The sequence below is a fragment of the Glandiceps talaboti genome, chromosome 7 (genome assembly GCF_964340395.1).
Source record: "Glandiceps talaboti chromosome 7, keGlaTala1.1, whole genome shotgun sequence".
Taxonomy (NCBI): domain Eukaryota; kingdom Metazoa; phylum Hemichordata; class Enteropneusta; family Spengelidae; genus Glandiceps; species Glandiceps talaboti.
The window spans coordinates 19,241,630-19,261,546 of record NC_135555.1 but is presented as its reverse complement, the minus strand read 5'-3'; the positions used below and the strand labels follow the sequence as shown (position 1 = coordinate 19,261,546).

General features: G+C 34.4%; 1 protein-coding gene across 1 annotated transcript in view; it reads left to right on the top strand.

Annotated features, from left to right (window-relative positions):
* The first annotated feature begins 100 nt into the window (after window positions 1–100).
* The window catches only part of LOC144437114 (rhophilin-2-like), a 36,449-nt gene continuing 16,632 nt past the window's right edge, over window positions 101–19,917 (top strand). The window contains exons 1-2 of the mRNA XM_078125968.1: window positions 101–323; window positions 679–794. Coding sequence (XP_077982094.1) covers window positions 264–323; window positions 679–794 — 176 coding nt within the window. The 5' untranslated portion in view covers window positions 101–263. The remainder of the gene's footprint in view (window positions 324–678; window positions 795–19,917) is intronic.

Sequence of the window (19,917 nt, the reverse complement as noted above, 5' to 3'; positions counted from 1 at the left end):
AGTAAAATATTATTTAAATTAGAAGTATAATGATAACATTCGTAATAAGAAATCTCTCTTGTACGAGGTTGACGGTGACCCCGCTATGCTGACGTCACAAGATTAGTCTCAGGGCGTTTTCGTATCAGCGCAGCGCGCAGGATTTGTTGACACACATACAGTGGAGTAAAAACTTTGAACCAGGTAACACATCAGCACAGACGATTTGATAGGTTTCCTTCGCTTGGTTATATAAGGGGAGGTGTTTGTTATAACATGAAACTATGACGGAGGTGATTGCGAACGGCGTCGATACCAAAAGCAAAGGAGGATCACTCAGAAAGGTGAGTTTGAAAATCGTCAACATTCGTTACGACCGAATGCGTTTCCCATTGCGCGATAAAAAGTCGACATTTATCTCGTCAATATTATGCCACATTGTGTGTAAAGACCGACGGTTTTTAGTGCGTTGCCAAACACAACCATTCATTTGCACGGTCGGACTTTTGACTGTGCCTAAGTTTTATGTGGGTTCAATTTTTTTTTTGTAAATTACGAGAATGATTAGTAAGTAACGGCTCCACTTTCACTGAGCTATTGTTAACAGTTGTTTGCAGACGTCGCAGTATAAACACAGTGCTGGAAACAAATGCGATGTGTGTGCCTTCACGTATATATTTTGTGTTTGTTTTATAACAGGGATCGGACCCACTTGCACAAACAGTACGCGGCAAAATGCAAAATAGAAGACAGAAACTCAACTACCAAATAAATAAGGAGATGCGAATGAGAGCTGGTGCTGAAAACCTTTTCAAGTGAGTCACTTTTTTGAGGTTTCTCGGTTGAGGACATTCCCCTTATCAGTACGTGTGTGCGACTACACATACGTACGTCAGATACATAAAGTTCACATACCGGCGTACCTAGTACCTGTCCCCATTATTCCGTCCATCCCGTACACCTTTTGTTATCGAAAGACCTTCCGGCAAGTGACAAGGTCTCTAGCTCTGTGCCATTTCAGTTATTGGGTGTGTTCGTTTTAATAATAAAGAAAAAATCGTGAGTGTATCGATTTATACTGAGTCACGAACGTCACTTTCTCATACAATTAATTTCCCAAATGGAATTGATTGTTTTACAGGGCGTTTTTCGATTAGTCCAATGTGTGGATATGATTGAATCTTCTATCCCAAGCTTATATACTACTAGTATAATATATAAGTTATAACAATCTTTGCAGGTGGTTTGTGAGGGTAGAATATTTAATATTAATTACACTTGCTTACAAAAATAACAGTAGTATCACATGACAAAAAACCCACTCTGTCAGATGATACTATTGCCTATGAATATACCACAAACTTTTATATCAGTATCATGTATGTATAAATTGTATTGTATTTCATGTACTGGCACACTTCACGATATTAGTAATAAGTTATGAAGCGTGGGAAATTTTGGAGGGCAGCACAGATCAGTTTAGACCAAAAGACTTGAAATTTGAATTTTTATGAACTATAAAATCCATTAAAGTCTCTCTACATGTAAAAAGATCATGATAAAGCAAATAAAAAAAATAATTATGTGTTTCTGATAACATGGTCTCAGAAATTAAGGTAGGTAGGTCGGGATTTTATTTCATTTTATTTTATCTTTTTAATTTTTTTTTTTTTAAACTTTTGCTTCGACCCAAAACCACTCAAATGAAATGTTGATCAGAATACTTCTGTGATAGTTTGAAGAAATATGTACTGGTGGCACTGGGGGGAAAAAGAGACATGCATAGAGGTCAAGAGTACAAAGAATTATCTTGAAATATTTACAGTTAGCGGCTTAAACGAGAGTCGATCAGGTTATCGGAAACACAATTTTTTAAAATATTTTGTCAAAAGACATATCTTGTGTATATATTCATGTTCACGCCCCAAGGGGTGTTGTCAAAACTCTTTCACAGAAACCTCTGTGATGTGAACTTTTGTTTTTCTATAGTGTTGTCAATGTCAAATCTTTCAGCAAAGGTCAGTCTATTTAGAACACCCAAACTTGGCACTAACTACTATGTTGCACAAGTATGTGTGATGATTTTATGGCTTCAATATTAAGGCAGAAACATGATGATAAAATACCTGTGCATATTATGGAAGACTTTCTGTTACATATTACAACCATGATTGATATCACCATCATTTAAAAACATTTTTAAAGCCTGTGTAAGCTTTTATTAAATTCAACAAATTCACAATTGCTAACAGAAATGAGAAGGGACATTTAATATAATTGAACCTAAGAGAGAAACTTTCTATTAATATTTAATTTTTAGTTTAAAATTTCAGAATACTTTGGACACTGACTTCAAGCCACAAATTGAAATTTTTTTGCCCCCCCCCCCCCCCCCCCCCATTTAAAAAAAAAAATTATTTGTAAGATGTTTATACAAGTTTTAATCAAAAAATGTGAGGTATGTGTTTTCAGTAATGGACATAGAAAAGGCCAAATTGTGAATGATATAGTGTGGATCTATGGTTGATTGATCAATGTTCTCAGTCATTATGGTACTGCCCTGTGAAGGCTTCAGTCCCATATATACCATGTAGTCTGTAGATATCAGAGACCCTATTATATGGGTCACTGCACTACTGCCTGTGGCATGTATGTTGTCCAAAGTCTATATCAAATAACATAGGCCATCTTAATGAAAAACCAGAATGTTTACTGGCACTTTGCATAGGAAAGTAGGAGATTGTGAACACAGCAAAATGGTGTGTATGCACTACTAGTATATCTGGGTTTTTTCCATGTGACAGATCTGAAAAACAAACAGTATGTTGTGTGTTTGATTTCATGAAGAGAGCAGCATTTTCATGATCACAATTTTTTCGCCAATGTTTTAGAAACCTGGCAACAGAAAGGTAAATGTGTTGGCTGTATGCTCCATAACTTTTTATGGGAACACCAGCGAAAACCGTATAGGTGAACTTAGGTAAACTTTGCCTAATGTCCTCAAATATTCAAGGACTAGTTCTTTCACAAGTGTCCTGCACTAGAACTTTTATCATGTAGGCCATCAAAGAAACATTTCATGGTATGCTTGTATGTATTGTGAAGGGAATTGGATAGGACCTGGTACAAACAGGTCATGGGGATCATATATCCCACAGATAACACAATACACAGATGGCTAGAGAATGACCTTTGTTAGGAACTGTTTGTGTAAAACTACTGTCTCGTTCCATAATGTCTCTCTGACTGTTTAGGACACCTCTATCTTCTGTATGTATTATAATCATAAGGTACTGATAAATGATAAAACTGTTTACTGTACAATCTCAGTAGCTAAAATAACATGCTGTGTTTTCACTTTGTGTTATGAAATCAGAGTAGTGAAGTCTCCAGGCTGGTAGTGCACTGTAGTGTATAATTTAGAAATATGCTATTCAACTGTATGGCTTCTAGGCAGCCATCACTTCACTGTTCCAGTATACACATTTCTTATCCAATTTCTGGAATTTTTATTTATATGCCATGCCATGAGTAAACATATGTTTTTTCACAGCAGAGAGTATTGTTCAACATGGTCACTTTAGGCCATGAAATGCAGAATACAAATGAATACAAACTTTTAAAAGGTTCAAAGATTACCACCTAAAGTTCTACCACTATCAATCAATCATACATTATTAGTTACACTGTCTAGAAACAACAATAGTGTAGACTCATTTTCTATGATCTCTCTCTCTCCATGTATAGTCAAACAGACAATTTTATTCGAGTGAAAATCTAGCTAAATCTGCTCCTGGGGAAAGGGTGATTAGTGACAAGTGGTAGTGATTCGTTACTTCATTCAGTTTACAAGAAAACTCAACCTCCAGTCTTCAAAAACTTAATCTTGCCAAGGCCACTGTCTTTTACATGGACTTCACCTGAAAAGGGTTTTAAGTAAGTCACATGAGAACACGATACATCAATGCTCCAATAGCATTAAATTATCACTGTTGTGGCAAGAATGGAATATCGTGCGAAAGAAAGCCATTTCACTATACAGCGAAGAGTCTCAAAGAGAGATTGTAGAAAACAGACCCACATGTAGAGTTTCTTGACCACAGCAATAGGTGCCTAAAGTAGAGAAAGAATTCCAATATATTGACATCTTAACCTTGCGGTAAACCTAATAACAAATATATCACACAGAAGTGTCAGGTAGCAACTTAAATTTCCGCTCTCCTGAAATTAGAGTCTTATGATAACATCCATTGAATCCACGGGAGGCCGTCAAATAAAATCTGTAGAATATATCTGATGTATTCTTGTATTACACAGACAGACCCTTGTAGTTGTACAAAACATTTCACTTGAAACATCATGACAAAAGGAATATATTTAACAGTTAGATTTTGTACCTTTGAAAAATTGCACAGTTCTCATCCTAAAAAAACAGAATTCTAAATTTTATTTCCAGTGGATTTATAGATCATTTAGAACTATTAAACAGTCATCTATTTAGCCAAATGTTTTTACTGTCACACAAATGAAACATGATGTATACATTTACAAATGTAGGGTATTTGGTAGAAAAGTTACTTTTCATTATATATTAATAGTACTCAAATTTCATTAATGAAAAACGAAAGCTACTATGACTAGTGCTAGCTAAGTTATTGAAAAAAGATTTCGACAATATATTTTCCAGTAAATTCATACAATGTAAAAAGTATTCAAAATTGTTACCTGCAAGATGATTTCAGAATATATTTACTGAAAAAAAAATGAACAAGTGGATTACTTACACACACAGCCTGATTTTATAATACCAATAAAATTAAATTATACATGACAGGAACTCTATAATCCTAATCTCCATGTATATAACATTGGATTAGTCAGATTAAAATCAAGTCTCAAGTGAGAGTGATTGATTAGAACAGTGTCCTCACTGTGACCTTGACCTTACTGAGTGCCTTTGCACCAAAGGATGACCACAGATAGAAAATGTCTTGACAAGTAATGGGAGTGGTTCTTTACCATGTTTACAGGTGAACAAAGGCTCTCTCTCAAGATCATCATTAGTAGCTATTTGATGAGTGAGCAGTATTGTTGTATGTTCAGACTTGGAATGTCTTTGTAGTGTTTGTGTAATCTTTACAACTATACATGTAGGTACAAGAATATTATTAAAACTGTGTTTACATATACAACCAACTTCTGCAAGTAGATGCAACTCTCACTTGATAAGGGGGATGTCACATTCACATATACTTTAAATCACACAACTCCAATCAGTGTTGTTGAAGAATTTAGAATTACAAATAATATATTGATAAATAATTCATTTCTTTTTAACTATCCGTGTTTTCCTAGTTTTCACTCCAAAGTCTAATTAATTAAAATACTAATGGGTCGGAAACCCAGCACTGTATACATACGTTGTATATCACATTCTTATCAACATCTCACTAGTACATGTAAATACAGAACAAAAGTTTTTCGAAAGTATTGTGAAAATCAAGTTTAGCAATCGCATTGACACCAGAATCCCTCCCCCTAAATAAACAAAGTTCGTTTATTGAATTTGTGTGACATCATATGTTCGTCCCACATCCTGGTGAAAATACTAACATAAAACCTTGATTGAACTATTCCACTATATAATATTAATTTAATGCATGCATTCTATAGCATCAAATTTAAACATTGTCCTCTGGCTTAGTTAGCACAGTTAACGCCATAAAAAGGCTTGCCTGGACATTTTAGTATGTACATGTGTTAAATTATGTCATTAAATTATTTGCTATGCCGGAATACCAGGTTTGAATTCTACCAATAGCTACATTGTAATGACGTCATGTTTAAAATATGCGAAGATGCTACAGGTACATTTTAATATGCCATAAAAATTACCCATAAAAATTGACAATGTTCACAATGATAGCATATATCCTGGTAAAAGCTTCTTTCATGTGTTTTCTACAGATTCATGTAGTATTAAATTTATTATATACCGCTACTTTCCTCTTCAAAACATTGTTCATAGTGTCAACAAAAAAGACTGTCAGTCTTCCATGTGACTGGAGTTATTCTCAGTGCAAACTATACCTTTAATCACCCCAAAAAAGTTGTCCTAATATGTCGCTTGAAATTTACATTACAAAACAAAATATTTTGATTGGAACAAAAAAAAATTATTTCTTTGCTTTGGTCCAACAAGTCATGATAAACGTTATTCATGTACCGGTATACTGATTGGAAAAATTGCAAGTTTTTAATGTGTGAACAATATGTGTGATCTGGAAACTAGCTGCACACCCATGTTTCTTTCTGCTAGACATTTAGCACTATCCAGTGTTTTTGCTAAGGTTTGGGAACCCCGGTAGATTTTACCTACTTACCGCCCTTAAATATAACACTGGCACTATCACTCAGTACAATGCTGGTCAAATGTTTCATGGAAATCCTGAAATGATAGACGAAAAAAGGAACATGGTGTATATTATTAGGTGAGTCAGTTTCCTGTTATAGGTAGGACAACATTGGTTTTTTCAGAATGTACATATTAAAAGAATAAATGACCTTTGAATTGTTTGGTATTTCCGGAGGCAGATGTCTGCAAAAAAAAGTGTACAATACATCCGGATTACACAGTCATCAGTTGGGAATCTCAGTTGATGTCATTTTATGTAATGCTCATTTCACTTTCGTTAGTTTCAGGGATGAATTGTACAAAGAGAAGTGTAGTATTGCATATAGGAAGGGATACATGTAAATGAAAAAGCATTACTGTAGATTATCTGTTTCAATTTCACTGTCCAAAAAAAGAGGAGGCCATCTACACATGAATGAGGGAATTAGTCAAGGGGAAAGTTTATTCATGAAGGATTATGTATGCGTTGGTGCTTTGAAGAAATCTGCTGCAGGTGTAAAACTGTTGAAGGATTTTTCAGTTGAAAAAGCAATTCTGTTGTATATGTACATGTAGCTATGACAATTGACACTTGCAAATGATATGCATGAAATTTAGAAATCACATTTCTCATGAAAAATACGAGGGAGAAAACCTTAGAAATTAATAAAATACCAGTAATCAGTATTTATGTTTACCAAGGTGTTAGATGCCTGGTAACTGAGAAAGATTTAAATGACAAAATTAATTCTAATATATGGTTTCTGTACATTTGCACAAATTTTGATGAGTACTGCCATTGTGGTAATTTGGGTAGATTGAATTTTAACCAACTCACAAGCCACGTTTACAGATACTGAGCAGATATGTATAATGAAATATTGTTGTGACAAATTATATTTTAACTATGTTGATACAACACAATGCACCACAATTTTATTGAATTATAAAATTTTATTTTATTAATTTCTCTGTGGTGGTTTTCATAAGAAGTGTGATTTCAAAATTTCATGATAAATCATTTGCAAGTGTCAATAAACATGCCTACAAACGTACAGGTAAACTATATAATTGGTTCTTAAGTTATATTTGAGCGTTGATGTAGACTCAAATTGTTTTGTGTGATTTAGATGATTTTGTGATGGAAATGGGAAAGGTGAACAACATTCTGTAATGATGGATTCTAATCATCACAGTAATATCAAAATCATAATGTAAAAGGAAACATTGCCAGAGGTAAAAGGCAACTAAACCTGAAGTACAATCTATGGTTTTTTGTCTTGAGACTATTTTTGATAAATAATCGAAAATGAATATCACACAAAAGTTGCTTGTCATATGAGATCAGAAGGACAGATTTGACTGGCATATCTGACGTGTTAGTGTGCATTCAATGTTTCTACAAGATCAGTTATCCTAGTACATGTACTAGCCCCCTAGCATTGATTTCTCATCATTCAGTATCGCTTTCATCAATTCTGTTTGGTTAATAATTTAGAATGTGAAACTTTGATGAATGAAGTCCTGCCTTGGGTGTGTTGAGATGAAAATTTGCTTTTAAATGGGTATTTTGATATTTAGTACATGTAGTATAACATGTCTATATATATATCAGATGGCGTTGATCATGTAAACTGATGTTGTATTTGATACAGATGCAAGATTTCAGAATTAAAACAGCTACCTTTTAGAGTCATATCAATCTGATTAAAATCTGATGTGGTGAAAGCTGCTAGATGCCTTTTATTTACCTCTATTTCCATTGTCATTTGTTTTGTTCGAACGTGATTGTCTATTACACAGGTTCAGATGTGGGAAGGTGGCGATCACTTGGAACAAAACAAACGACACAAAACGGTGGAAATAGAGGTAAATAAAGGCATTTAGCCACTTTTACCACATCAGATTTTAATCAGATTGGAGTCGTATTTGAAAGATAATTAAGTTATTGAGCAATAGGATACTTTCAGATTTCAGCCACTACAAATTCACAACCCTTTAATTTTTTTTTTAGGGGGGATCTTCTGTAGTAGTATGGGGAAATGTGTGTGTGTACATGTCACACTTTGTTTTGTGGGTGTGTATTTAAAATATAGGCGTGTAGAAGGCAGCTGTTCGTTTGTGTACATGTATCTGTGTGTATGTTTAATAAACGACTTAAAAGTCAAAAAAACTGTCTGGCCAATATCTTGGTATTTGATAGGTATGATAGGTTGTCTAGGGTTTAGTAGTTTGAAATATTTTTTGGTATACATTGTATGTAGATATTCACTGTTATAAAAAAATTGGGGGGGGGGGAGGAATTGCAAGTACTCACTGGATGGCTTGGTTTGATATGGACATGCAATGATGCAGTGACATCATACATGTACATGTATGTTCCATGTGTCATTATTTTAAATGTCAATATGGTCTGTATGTGAAACATCCAACTGTGGTATATCATTATTTGCTAAACTTACAACGAATGGAGATTTTTCATGTCACAATTATCATTCAATCTAAAAGGTATATCAAAACATCACCCTTTATCTAAAGAATTTGTAGTCCTGTGACTAGCTCTGTTCATACCCGACACATATTTAGTGATATGGGATTGACATGTAACACACAGTGTGACAGTATGAGTTGATGTCATCTATTTGGTGATATGGGATTGACATGTACATGTAGTGTGACAGTACAAGGTGGTGTCATTTATTTGGTGAGATGGGATTGACATGTAGCACACAGTGTTACAGTACAAGGTGGTGTCATTTATTTGGTGAGATGGGATTGACATGTAGCACATAGTGTTACAGTACAACTTGGTGTTATTGAAAAATAGGGTTTGATCAAACTTTTGCCAAAACATGACATAAAACAGTACCTGTGTGCTTGAAATGTTGTAAGATCTTTTTAAGTGATTTTGAAAGTGATGAAAAAACAATATCGAAAAAATGTTGCGTAAAAACAATGATATACATTATATGTATGTAAAATATATGTAGAAATTGTGACATGTATGCAGGCTTGAAAGTGAAAATAGATTTGAAAAAATGTTATTTGAAAATATCAAATACCACATAGATAAATAAGGTTTGATGATATAAATAATAATATTGATATTGTATGTATATCATATATATTATAAAATATATTATATATATATTACATGTATATATATCCTGTATAACATATATATATCCAGTATTCCAGTATGTTTTGCTTGAAGTTGAAGAGAAAATAGTTAATAATTAATTTTACTATTGAAATTATATCGAAAGTGTGTGTTGTGCATGTAGTATTCAATGTTTTTGTGAGGATGGTAAATAAAATGTTTGTAAAATCTAACAGAGTTCTAAGGTATTTCACCTGTTTCTCCCCACCCCCCACCCCCACCCCCACCCCCCACCACCACACATACACACTTTCCTCCCCTTTGAAACTATGGTTCATCACCAACATTAAGATACAAGGTATAGAAATGTGTGCAAGCTTTTTTGCAAAAAACATCAACTGATATTTCAGAAAATATTGTTAAACAATATCACTGTATTAGTATTCGTAAATGTACAACGATTGCATAGAACACCTCCCCCCCCCCCCCTTCCATTGTACAGTGACCTCGTTGCTAGATAAGTAAGGTCACTGCAGACATATCATATCTACTATGTTGACATACTTGGGTGTAGTCTCTGCTTGTCAATAGACACATTCTACATGTATTCTTTGAAAGGTTCATCAACCCATTCAATAATAAACTCAGCTGTGTTGTTTGGCAACTGTATTTATGTAGTGAAACCTTCGTGGTATACAGACAACATGCATACAGATGAAGACCTTGTACCACATATCAAATCTGATAATAGTTTCAGCTGATCCGTAGACTTAAAATTTAAATCACATCAAATATTGTAGTGTAATTTTGTATATAAAGACAATATGCGTACTGTTACAGATGGAGGCCCTTGGATTATTCATGAAATGTTTTTAAAAAATGGGGGGGGGGGGGGGGGGATTGGAATTTTTTTGAAACTGTCTTGTTCGAGATAGTGACTTAAGTTACTCATAATATTGTACACCCTGAACAGTAATCAGTATAATATTGAGTCACCTGTATACATGTATTTGTGTAGATATGCCATACAGTAGAATAAATCTAATCAAACTGTTAGCATGGCAGGTACAAAATGTTACTTTACCAAGATTCACTATAAAAACTCATTGTATTATATTGCATTGCTTTATTTTCACTAATGTATGAACAATAAATTAAACTGTACACTTTACAGACACTCAAATTACAATAGTGAAGGACGTGACATAATAGCTCTAACAGAGCTAATGAGACGTCTTTGCCCCGCCACTTGATTAAACATTACCTCAATACAGTTTTAAGTGAATAATATTACACTCAGCAAGAATGTATTTTATTAAAATAGGTTAGGAAACGTTGCCTGTTTTACCAGAATTCCTCTATTTTAAAGTGGCCATATGGATGAGGATTGGGTATTTATTTTGGATGAGGATTGGGTATTTATTTTTAATTTTTTAATTTAAAAAACAATTTTATCATGACTTCCTACATGTACTTGAAAATCAATGTGAAACAACATATGCGAAGTCCTTGTTTGTAGCTCAATAAATTGCAGAAGCATAGTAAATGTGTAAAATGTTTGTTATTGTCCATACATGTACAATAACAAACTATTGACACATTTTTTTAGCACTTTGCAACACATTGAATTTCAAGCGCAGACTTGGTCAGTGTTATTTCATCTTGATTTTTCAGGTAGGAGGCCATGATAAAATTGTATAAATTAAAAATCCAAAATAAATACCCAATCCTAATCCATATGGTGACTTTAATCATAATGATATAATCCAAATCAAATTCGGAAATTGAAATGTGTTTGCCACTTGTGTAGTGCCCTAGTGGGCAAGAAGAAACGAGAGTACTAGGTTAAAAGCCTGCTTTGTTCAGTTGAGTCAAATTTAGTCTCATACAACACTATTGCAACACTTTCAGCTACATGTACATGGTTTAGAAGCCTGACAAGGCTGAATAACACGACCTGATATCTTACAGTCTAGGTCGAAGTAAGCATCACCCTTCACACGTCTTGGAAATGTTTCATCAAACCCTGCCTACTGTAGGCTAGTTCAAACCCGGTGTAATGGCGAGAGGCGTATGAGCTAACACTCAGCCATCAACAACCCTGGGGCTGTGTCTGTTCCTAAGCCTAAACAAAACACCTAGGTACACAAAATGTGAAAACCTATGCATGTTTTATTAGATTTCCATCCTTCTTTTACCTGTTTCCCAAACCTAAATAGCCAAACCCTCCAACTGTAATCAAGTGTTGACTCAGGGACTGTCATCTAAATGTCAAGGTTATTTAGAAAAATTGTAAAATTATCCTGGTATGGTATGCCATGTGTGATAGAGATGTCCAAATATATAATGTTGACTCAACATACAATATTTATATATGATGTTGCAACAGAAATAGAATGTATATATAGAAATAGATGTAATAATATAAAAGGTGTATTTATTAACGAAACATTACTAGTAAAATGCAATTCTGTGAACTGTTCATGCCATGTATTATGATTATGACTATGCTCTGTGTTGTAAACAAAATTAATGAGGAACTTTGTATTTTTGCCTGAACAAAAATGATAAATTTTTACAACTTTTGTGTGTGTTTATGACTTTATTGACATATATAAGGTAACATGTGTAGGTAATGATGGTTTACTCTGCAACAAACAGTACATTTCTTAATGTAGGACACCACAGTTTATGGGTGATTAAGCCGATAATTTATATGTAACATTTTATTGTTCCAAATGATTTATGACCCATTTCTGCCTTGATAATTGCTTTCAATTTAATTTATCAGAAAGTGTTTTTGCCAAGGTCTGAAAACCTCTGTAGCATGATAAACCTGATAAAAATATTCGATATATATTCATCATTACGTGAGTGATTGATATATCCTATAATTCATATTTCCTTGAAAAAGTCCACTTTGATGCAAAATTCAAGTTTATACTTCTCAGTGTTTTTGCTAAAATTTGGGTAACCCCGGTAACAGAAAGGGGAAAGGGTAAACGTTGCAGAATGTACATGTACCATAATTTTGTTTGGGAACCCTGGTAAAATTACTGCAGAACCCCAGTACATTTTACCCGTTTCTTGCCCTTAACAAAAACACTGCTTCTGTAGTCACTGCAAATATCCCATAATTTTTATTATCAAAGCCTGATGGTGTAGTAATATTTTGTGCATTCCTATAGACTTTACTTTACAGTCATCAACAACACACTTGGCTGTGGATCCAGGATCCATAAGCAGAGAAAGAACAAGAAAAACAAATACTAATCCAACAATGCAATATTGGATGGAGGTTATAAGTTTTTGTTTGTTTGTTTGGTAGCTGGATATCTTAAACTAAATTATGGATGGATTTATTGACACCCAGATGCTCAATCAATTTGCAATATACCTGAGTAAATGAAACTGCAGAAAGAATACAATTCGTTCCCATTCCAAATCTGAATTTTAGTGAAGCCATGACAGTGCCATAAGAGCACCAACTCTTGATGGCACCCTTCTTTGGTTTTTGTTTGGAGAGTTTGCTCACTACTGAGTGTCCTCTAGTTCACACTGTTCTGTTTTATAATTCCTCTTTTTGTGTTCTCTGTCTAGTCGACTCGGCTAAAAATAAAACGCTCAATGTTGTGTGATCATTTTCTATTCACAAACATAGTGCCCCAATATTTGAATTTGCATAACAATAGACATTAAATATTGTTGGGACTCGATGGATAAATGGTCAGTGTGGTAAAATTGTTAAAATCTATTGTAATTATAGTTGGTGCTCATTGTGTTGTTACATAACACATCCACTAATTTTATCCCCGGGATGAGATTAAATAGTACAATAATGATATATCAAAATTGTACTCGGCAGATAATGGCATTCTTTTCTATTTTGTTATCTTGCATTATTCATTTTTGATATGTCAAATTGTAATTTATGATTTGTGACAGAATGGAAATAAAACATACATGTATTGTGACATGTTGTCAATGATCTACATGTAGTCTTAGTGCTATCTGAGGCATCAAATCTCAAGGTCTCTTTATATGTCTAGCTCAATGAGGTCCTGATATAAAATTTCAAATTCAACCAAAGCCATCCACACAGTCATTAATGTCATGTCTTTTTTAATCAATCACAGAATTCTGACCAATGATTAAAGTTCAGTGGTTATTGTGAGCAGTTAGGTAATGTCCACATATGGTATATTTGTCAGCTCATGATACAGCTTGTACATTGTTTACATCATTCTAACATTTGAGGGTTTACTATTACATCGTCATGTACATTTTCATGAAGAACTTTCAGTTCATGTTTTCTCTTTGAGTGAGATAGGGTTAGAGTTTATTGCATACCACAGGTAGACGCAATAGACTATTTGAAAAACTGTAATATGTTTGTGTACATGTACTAGGTTCTTTCGTGTGTACATATGGGTATGGGGTTAGGGTGAGGCTTCCAATGTTTACACTGTCCTCATTACAGAGTGATTACATACCAATCATCAACTGGCCAAGACACCTCTGCCACCCATATTAATTTTAAGAGTTTACTTCCTAAACGGTATCTTTATGATTTACACCTCCACTCTGCCTGTCTCAGCTTGTCAAAACTTAGCATGCCATAATCACATAACTTGCCACCAAAGTCTGAAAAAGTGTCTGGCAAGATATGCCAAATGCCAGTCCTGCTTGTTGACGAAGTAAGTTGGGACTTGATTCTGACAGCACCTCTTTCCTTCTTCATGTCAGAAGGAAAGAGATGTTGTCAGAATCGCGTCCTGTACACCACTTGCAAGTAAGACTAGACAAGTGTTCACTCAGTCTTTATTAATTGTACGTACAGGAGAATATATGCAAACTCATTTGCCACTTTGTCTAATTATAGACTGTTGCTGCCCACCAACATGTAAAGTTGTGAATGACCTCATCGATACCCATGCATGATGTGATCGGAAATAGCACCGTAATAAGATGTACCTGTATGCATACATTGGCCTAAAATAAAATGAAACGAAACATGTTTTTAAAAATAAATGCATTTAAATACTCAAAATTGAAAGTAGACAACTTCCCAGACGAAACATGTACTACGTCATGCCTACATGTACATGTACATGTACATGTATCTTACTTAGCGATAAAATAAGTGCATTGCCATTTGATCAATGTGTTTTAGGAGATCCAAATTCAAATGAGGGACATAAACATTTTAGAGATAAGATACACTGGTAGGAACCCACAAGTCAAGTATTTGCAAGTATTGTACACATTAGGATGATCTCAATTTGCTATGTCAATATTTGATGTCTGTATGATAGCCAATTGTTAATTGATGCTGATGTTTTACAAGTATATTAAGCAAGGCTGTGTCAACAGTCACAATAATAATTGTGTAAATTGACACTATTAAAGTCTGTAGTAACATACAAATAAAGACCCACATATGGTTTAAATTGAATGAGTGTGACATAATAATAGGGTGAATTTTTTATGTTTTAAAACTGTAATGTCTACCTGTATTGGTCAGTAGGTTGTTAAAAGCTGCACTAGTTTGTAAGTGGGGCATTACTATAGTCTGTAGTTTTTCAATCGGATGATTAACAGTATATGCACTGAAAATTGTTAAAATACCAATAATTAGACTGTGTACATGTCAATGGCGAACTAAAGTTGGCACTTTCTAATTTCTATACAGGTATTATTTTAATGAAAAATTCGCACACCGAATTATGTGTGTCCATGTAAAAGAGCACAAATTACAAGTTCAACTGTACACATAATTTAGTAAGATTTAAATGCTGCAATCACTTTAAATTGCGAGTTTTACAGTTTATAATTTAAACGTTTCAGACTTTAATGAAATAAAGTGTGGCGCCAATCATTTAAATATTGATTTATTGCCCTTAATGTAGTTTCAGTACAGCTTGCCAATAAGCCTAAAACAATCAATGTAACTATTTTGGTCTGTTAATGTCACACTATATATTAAGTAAAGCAATCAAGTGCTATTTTGGTCTGTGGTGTATTACACTATGGATTAAGTAATACTAGAATGCATGTAGCTGAGTACAGCAGTAGATAAACATTCTCGCATGTCAGAGCTGTTAGTTCTTCCGTGACACTGCTGGGAGAGAAGTGGTATGTACTGATGGATGACATGACATGTTGGAATGTAGTTGTTGCAATACATGTAAAGTATATGAATGTGTACTGATAAAACTATCATCCATGTACACAGCAGGAAGGGTCATCTCTACCTGGTATACATACATTTTTGTACATGTACATCAAATGTGGTTCCAGCTGATGTACTACATGTATGGTTGTAGAACCCTTGAAAACTAACCCAGTTGTCAAACTTAAGATGTTCTGTTGTTCTGAAAGCCTGGTACATTGGGGAAATGCTATTCATGATAGGCTATGATACTCAAAATCCCCTCACCATTATGCTACAAACAACCACAAAGGTATAGACTGTGCTCCAGTAAAGTGCAAAGATGATTCTAATCCCACTCCGGCTAAAATCATCTGCCCTACAGGTCCCATCTCTGCGTACCCATTCCAGCTTCTCACCTGACCATTTCTTTTTGTCAATTTTAGTGGAAATGAAATCACAAAGTAACTCTGGCTTTATGATTTGTTATGTATTGATCATATTGACAGCCATATTTAGCAATACCAGACAGCACTAATAGTATGGAGTGTTTGTTTATTATATAATAGATTCATATTGATACTACCAGCAGAAATCATACTCTGTATCATGTTACATGCCTTGTCTATTTATGGCTATTATATATTTGTTATGAATGGAAAACAGGTGTATGTTGTTTCATTCACACATATGATACGAGATATACATGTATGTTACATGAAAAAAAGAATTATTTATTTGTGTTCTCTTTCCCATTTCATTCAATCATCCAATGTCATACTGTAGCATAAGTGTTGATTGCAGATCTCTCAAATGTGTTCTTTTAGTTACGACATATGTGATTGGCCTCCTGAATGTGTTCTTTTAATTATGACACATCTGATTGGTCTCTTGAATGTGTTCTTTGTTTAGTTTACTTGTAACTAAAACAATGAACACATTCAGGTGGCCAATCAGATGTGTCCTAACTGTTAGGATACATCTGATTTGCGTCCTCAATTTGTCCTAAATAAGGATACATCTGATTGCAGATCTCCTGAATTTGTCCTTTTAGTTACAACACACCTGATTGGTCTCCTACATGTAAATGTACATTTCAACATATTAACATATTTGTACAGCAGGCATGACATCTCAGCATTGACTCTCCAGTTAGCATATATGGACATAAAGTCATGTGACCCATCAGGTGCCATCTCAGACTGCATAACCCCTGGGGTCAAATAACCTGTTCGTCTATTCTGTGTGACCATACAATCCAACCTGTCAGCAAAGCCACATTGTCCCAAATCTAGGGGAAAATTTCTGTACATGTGTCTGTCATTACATAGTACAAATTACAATAAATGAATTGCACAAGAAAGTTTACAGAAATACAGTATTCTCATCTGCTTTGATCTTTGTCTTGCATACACAGGTACTAAAAATTACACAACTTTCAGTCTGTTGTGAGTGCTACATGTATGCAAGGTGGTTGACTTGCTAAAAGGTCTTAGTTACCAAACAATACCTTCCGAATACTTAAAATAACTTCGCCAAAAAAGAAAAGTATTGTCAACATGTCTGTACAGTTTCTGTTTTTGAACAAAACCCTTCGAGCTGTCTATTCATTGTTAAAATTGCAAAGCTGGGCTTCTGCTTGATTTGTGTTCATGCATAATAGCTGTCTGTGTGTGCGTTATTGTGGTCTTCCATGTACATGTGACTTCACATTATACAAAGATTTGGTTCATTCTCACTTGAAAGGGCGGTATGGTCGTTCCTTGGAGAATGGAATGATGATGTGACATTTATGGATAAAGAACAAGGTGTATCATCATAATTAACTAGCCTTAGCCCAATCTGATTAAGATCTGATGTATAAGTTACCAGTGAATATAGCACAATTTCTCTATTTACCTCTGTTGTCATTTGTTGGTTTTTGTTCTGTGAGTATGTAGTGCTTTCTTCCTATGTCAATACCATAGGAGTGCACATCCAGATCCCACGCATTGAGTAACCAACTCAACAAATGAGAACATGTCTTACGTCAAAAACTTATGAGAACAGTACCTCATAACGCCCTGTTTCGAACAGAGCTGAATTGCAGAGCACAGACATTGATGTCATTGTATTGGTGTATTTGTTCAAGTTCAACTTCAATCCTGATTTTGATCAACTATGTACATGTGTACATGAGAAATTTGAACATGAACTCCTCAGGTATCGCGTCTGATGTAGGAAGGAGGCACTCATTCACAAAACAACAAATCAATTGGGAATGAACTTTTGACAAGTGGGTCTTTTCTCCTATGTAAATACCTTTGCTTAAATACAGCTAGGCATTCTTATTGTGTACGATGAATAGCACTTAACTCACTCTCTTTATCACATGACTGTGGTATGATCCACCAGCTCACAGAATGTCACTTCTAATTCTTAAATGTAAAGGTTGTATGCCACATGTAACTACATGTATGTAAGTAGAGAGTATGCAATTTGTACTGTCATGTAACTTCCTTCTACATCAATGTAGTGCTTTGTGTTTCTTGGAAGTATGTTTTAAGGGTTTCATATTTTAGACCGTGTTATGTATTTTATGTGAGCTTAATCTCTCGAAATAAAAAAAAGGTGTTACTACTAAAATTTATCCCCCAAAAAATATCATAGTTATGTACACATGTCACAAGAGAAATAGAGAAAAACAGTAATAAAAAGCGTTTGGAAACTTTGGTGAATTTCCACCTTTTTAACCCCCTCCCCCAACCCCCAAGGAAAGAGAAATTGGTAGTTCTAATCTAAGTATAGTTCTGTTTGAAGATTTGAAGATACAAAAGATCCACATCATATTTTTTGCTCAAATCAAGTTGTAGATAGTAGCACTTGCTCCTTTGATTCAGGTATATTGGTTCATTGAAAACCGGTTACTGTCCCCACTGAAAACTGGACAGTAGATAGGGTTGAATTGATTCAATTTTGCTTTTGCAATGGCTTTGGACCAATTTACTTTGAATCTGTTGGAAACCATCTCCCTTAGGTGGCTTTTATAAAGGTTCCACATTAGTTCAAACTGATAACTAAGTGCATGTAGGGACAAGAGAATTGACTGCAATTAGATTTGATCAAATCTGTTCAACATTCCACTGAGAACAAGGCTTGTCTACCCTGCCCTCCAGTGCATAAGTAGACAAGATTTGCTATCTGACCCTGAGTATTATCTATTTTCACCCATCAGCTATGAAGATAATAACACAATTTAATCTATAAACAAATTAAGCATATGGCTGTAATTACTCAAATACCCAATAAAATGATATTCTGTACTATTACTAGCCTGTCTGTGTTGATAAGAAACAAAGTGCTTTGCTGAGTTTACCTTCATAATGGCAGAAATTCAAATATGTGTCACATTGGTGAGACAAACTTGCTGTATAACATTTTGTATGTACCATGGATTGTATCCAGGAAATATGCAAGTTTAATTTGTCATGACTTGACTATCCCGGATACCTTTATGGTGTTGTGAATAGTGATCATTCGATAATATGATTGTGGTCAGAGTGTCAGAAATTTTGTGTATTGTAAAATTCTACAATTCCTGACATGAAAATATGTAGAAACAATTTAACAGATCTGAGGAGAGGTGTCATTTCTGAAATTGTTTGAGCTGTCATTCAGCATTCTTAGAGACCAATCGTGCAAGGCAGCTTTATACACCACTTTCCCAACATAGAAATTTTTTGTTTTTGCAATTGTGTGTGTGCGTGTGTGTGTGTGTGTTTAGAAACCATTGGTGCAAGACATCAGCTTATATCACTTTCCCACCAAATTCCAATGTAGAAAATTGTTGTTTTTCACAATTTTTTTTGCATGTGTGCTTAGAAACCAACGGTGCATGACGTCAGCTTATAAAAATATACCACTTTACTATCAAATTCCAACGCTGAAAATTGTTTGTTTTTTGCAGGTTTTTTGCCTGTGTGTGATTTTAGAATTATTTTAGATGTGGATTGTAGAACTATTCTTTCTCACACTTCTAAACAAAATTGATTTGTAAAGAATGAATATATTAGAAGAATAATCTCTACACTTTGGTGTCTACAATGTATTCAGGTCAAAGGTCAAAACAAATATGGCAGTAGAACCAAAGTAAGTTAATAAAATTAAACCTGTGAAAGTGTATTAAGGTCAGTGTTTGTACATGAACATTTTCTTTAAGTATGCTCTCATGGACAAAAAGTGCTCCGTAAAATTGAAATTCCTTCGATGTGAAGTTTTTTGAAGCTTTATGGGTCTACTTCACAGAGTATCTAG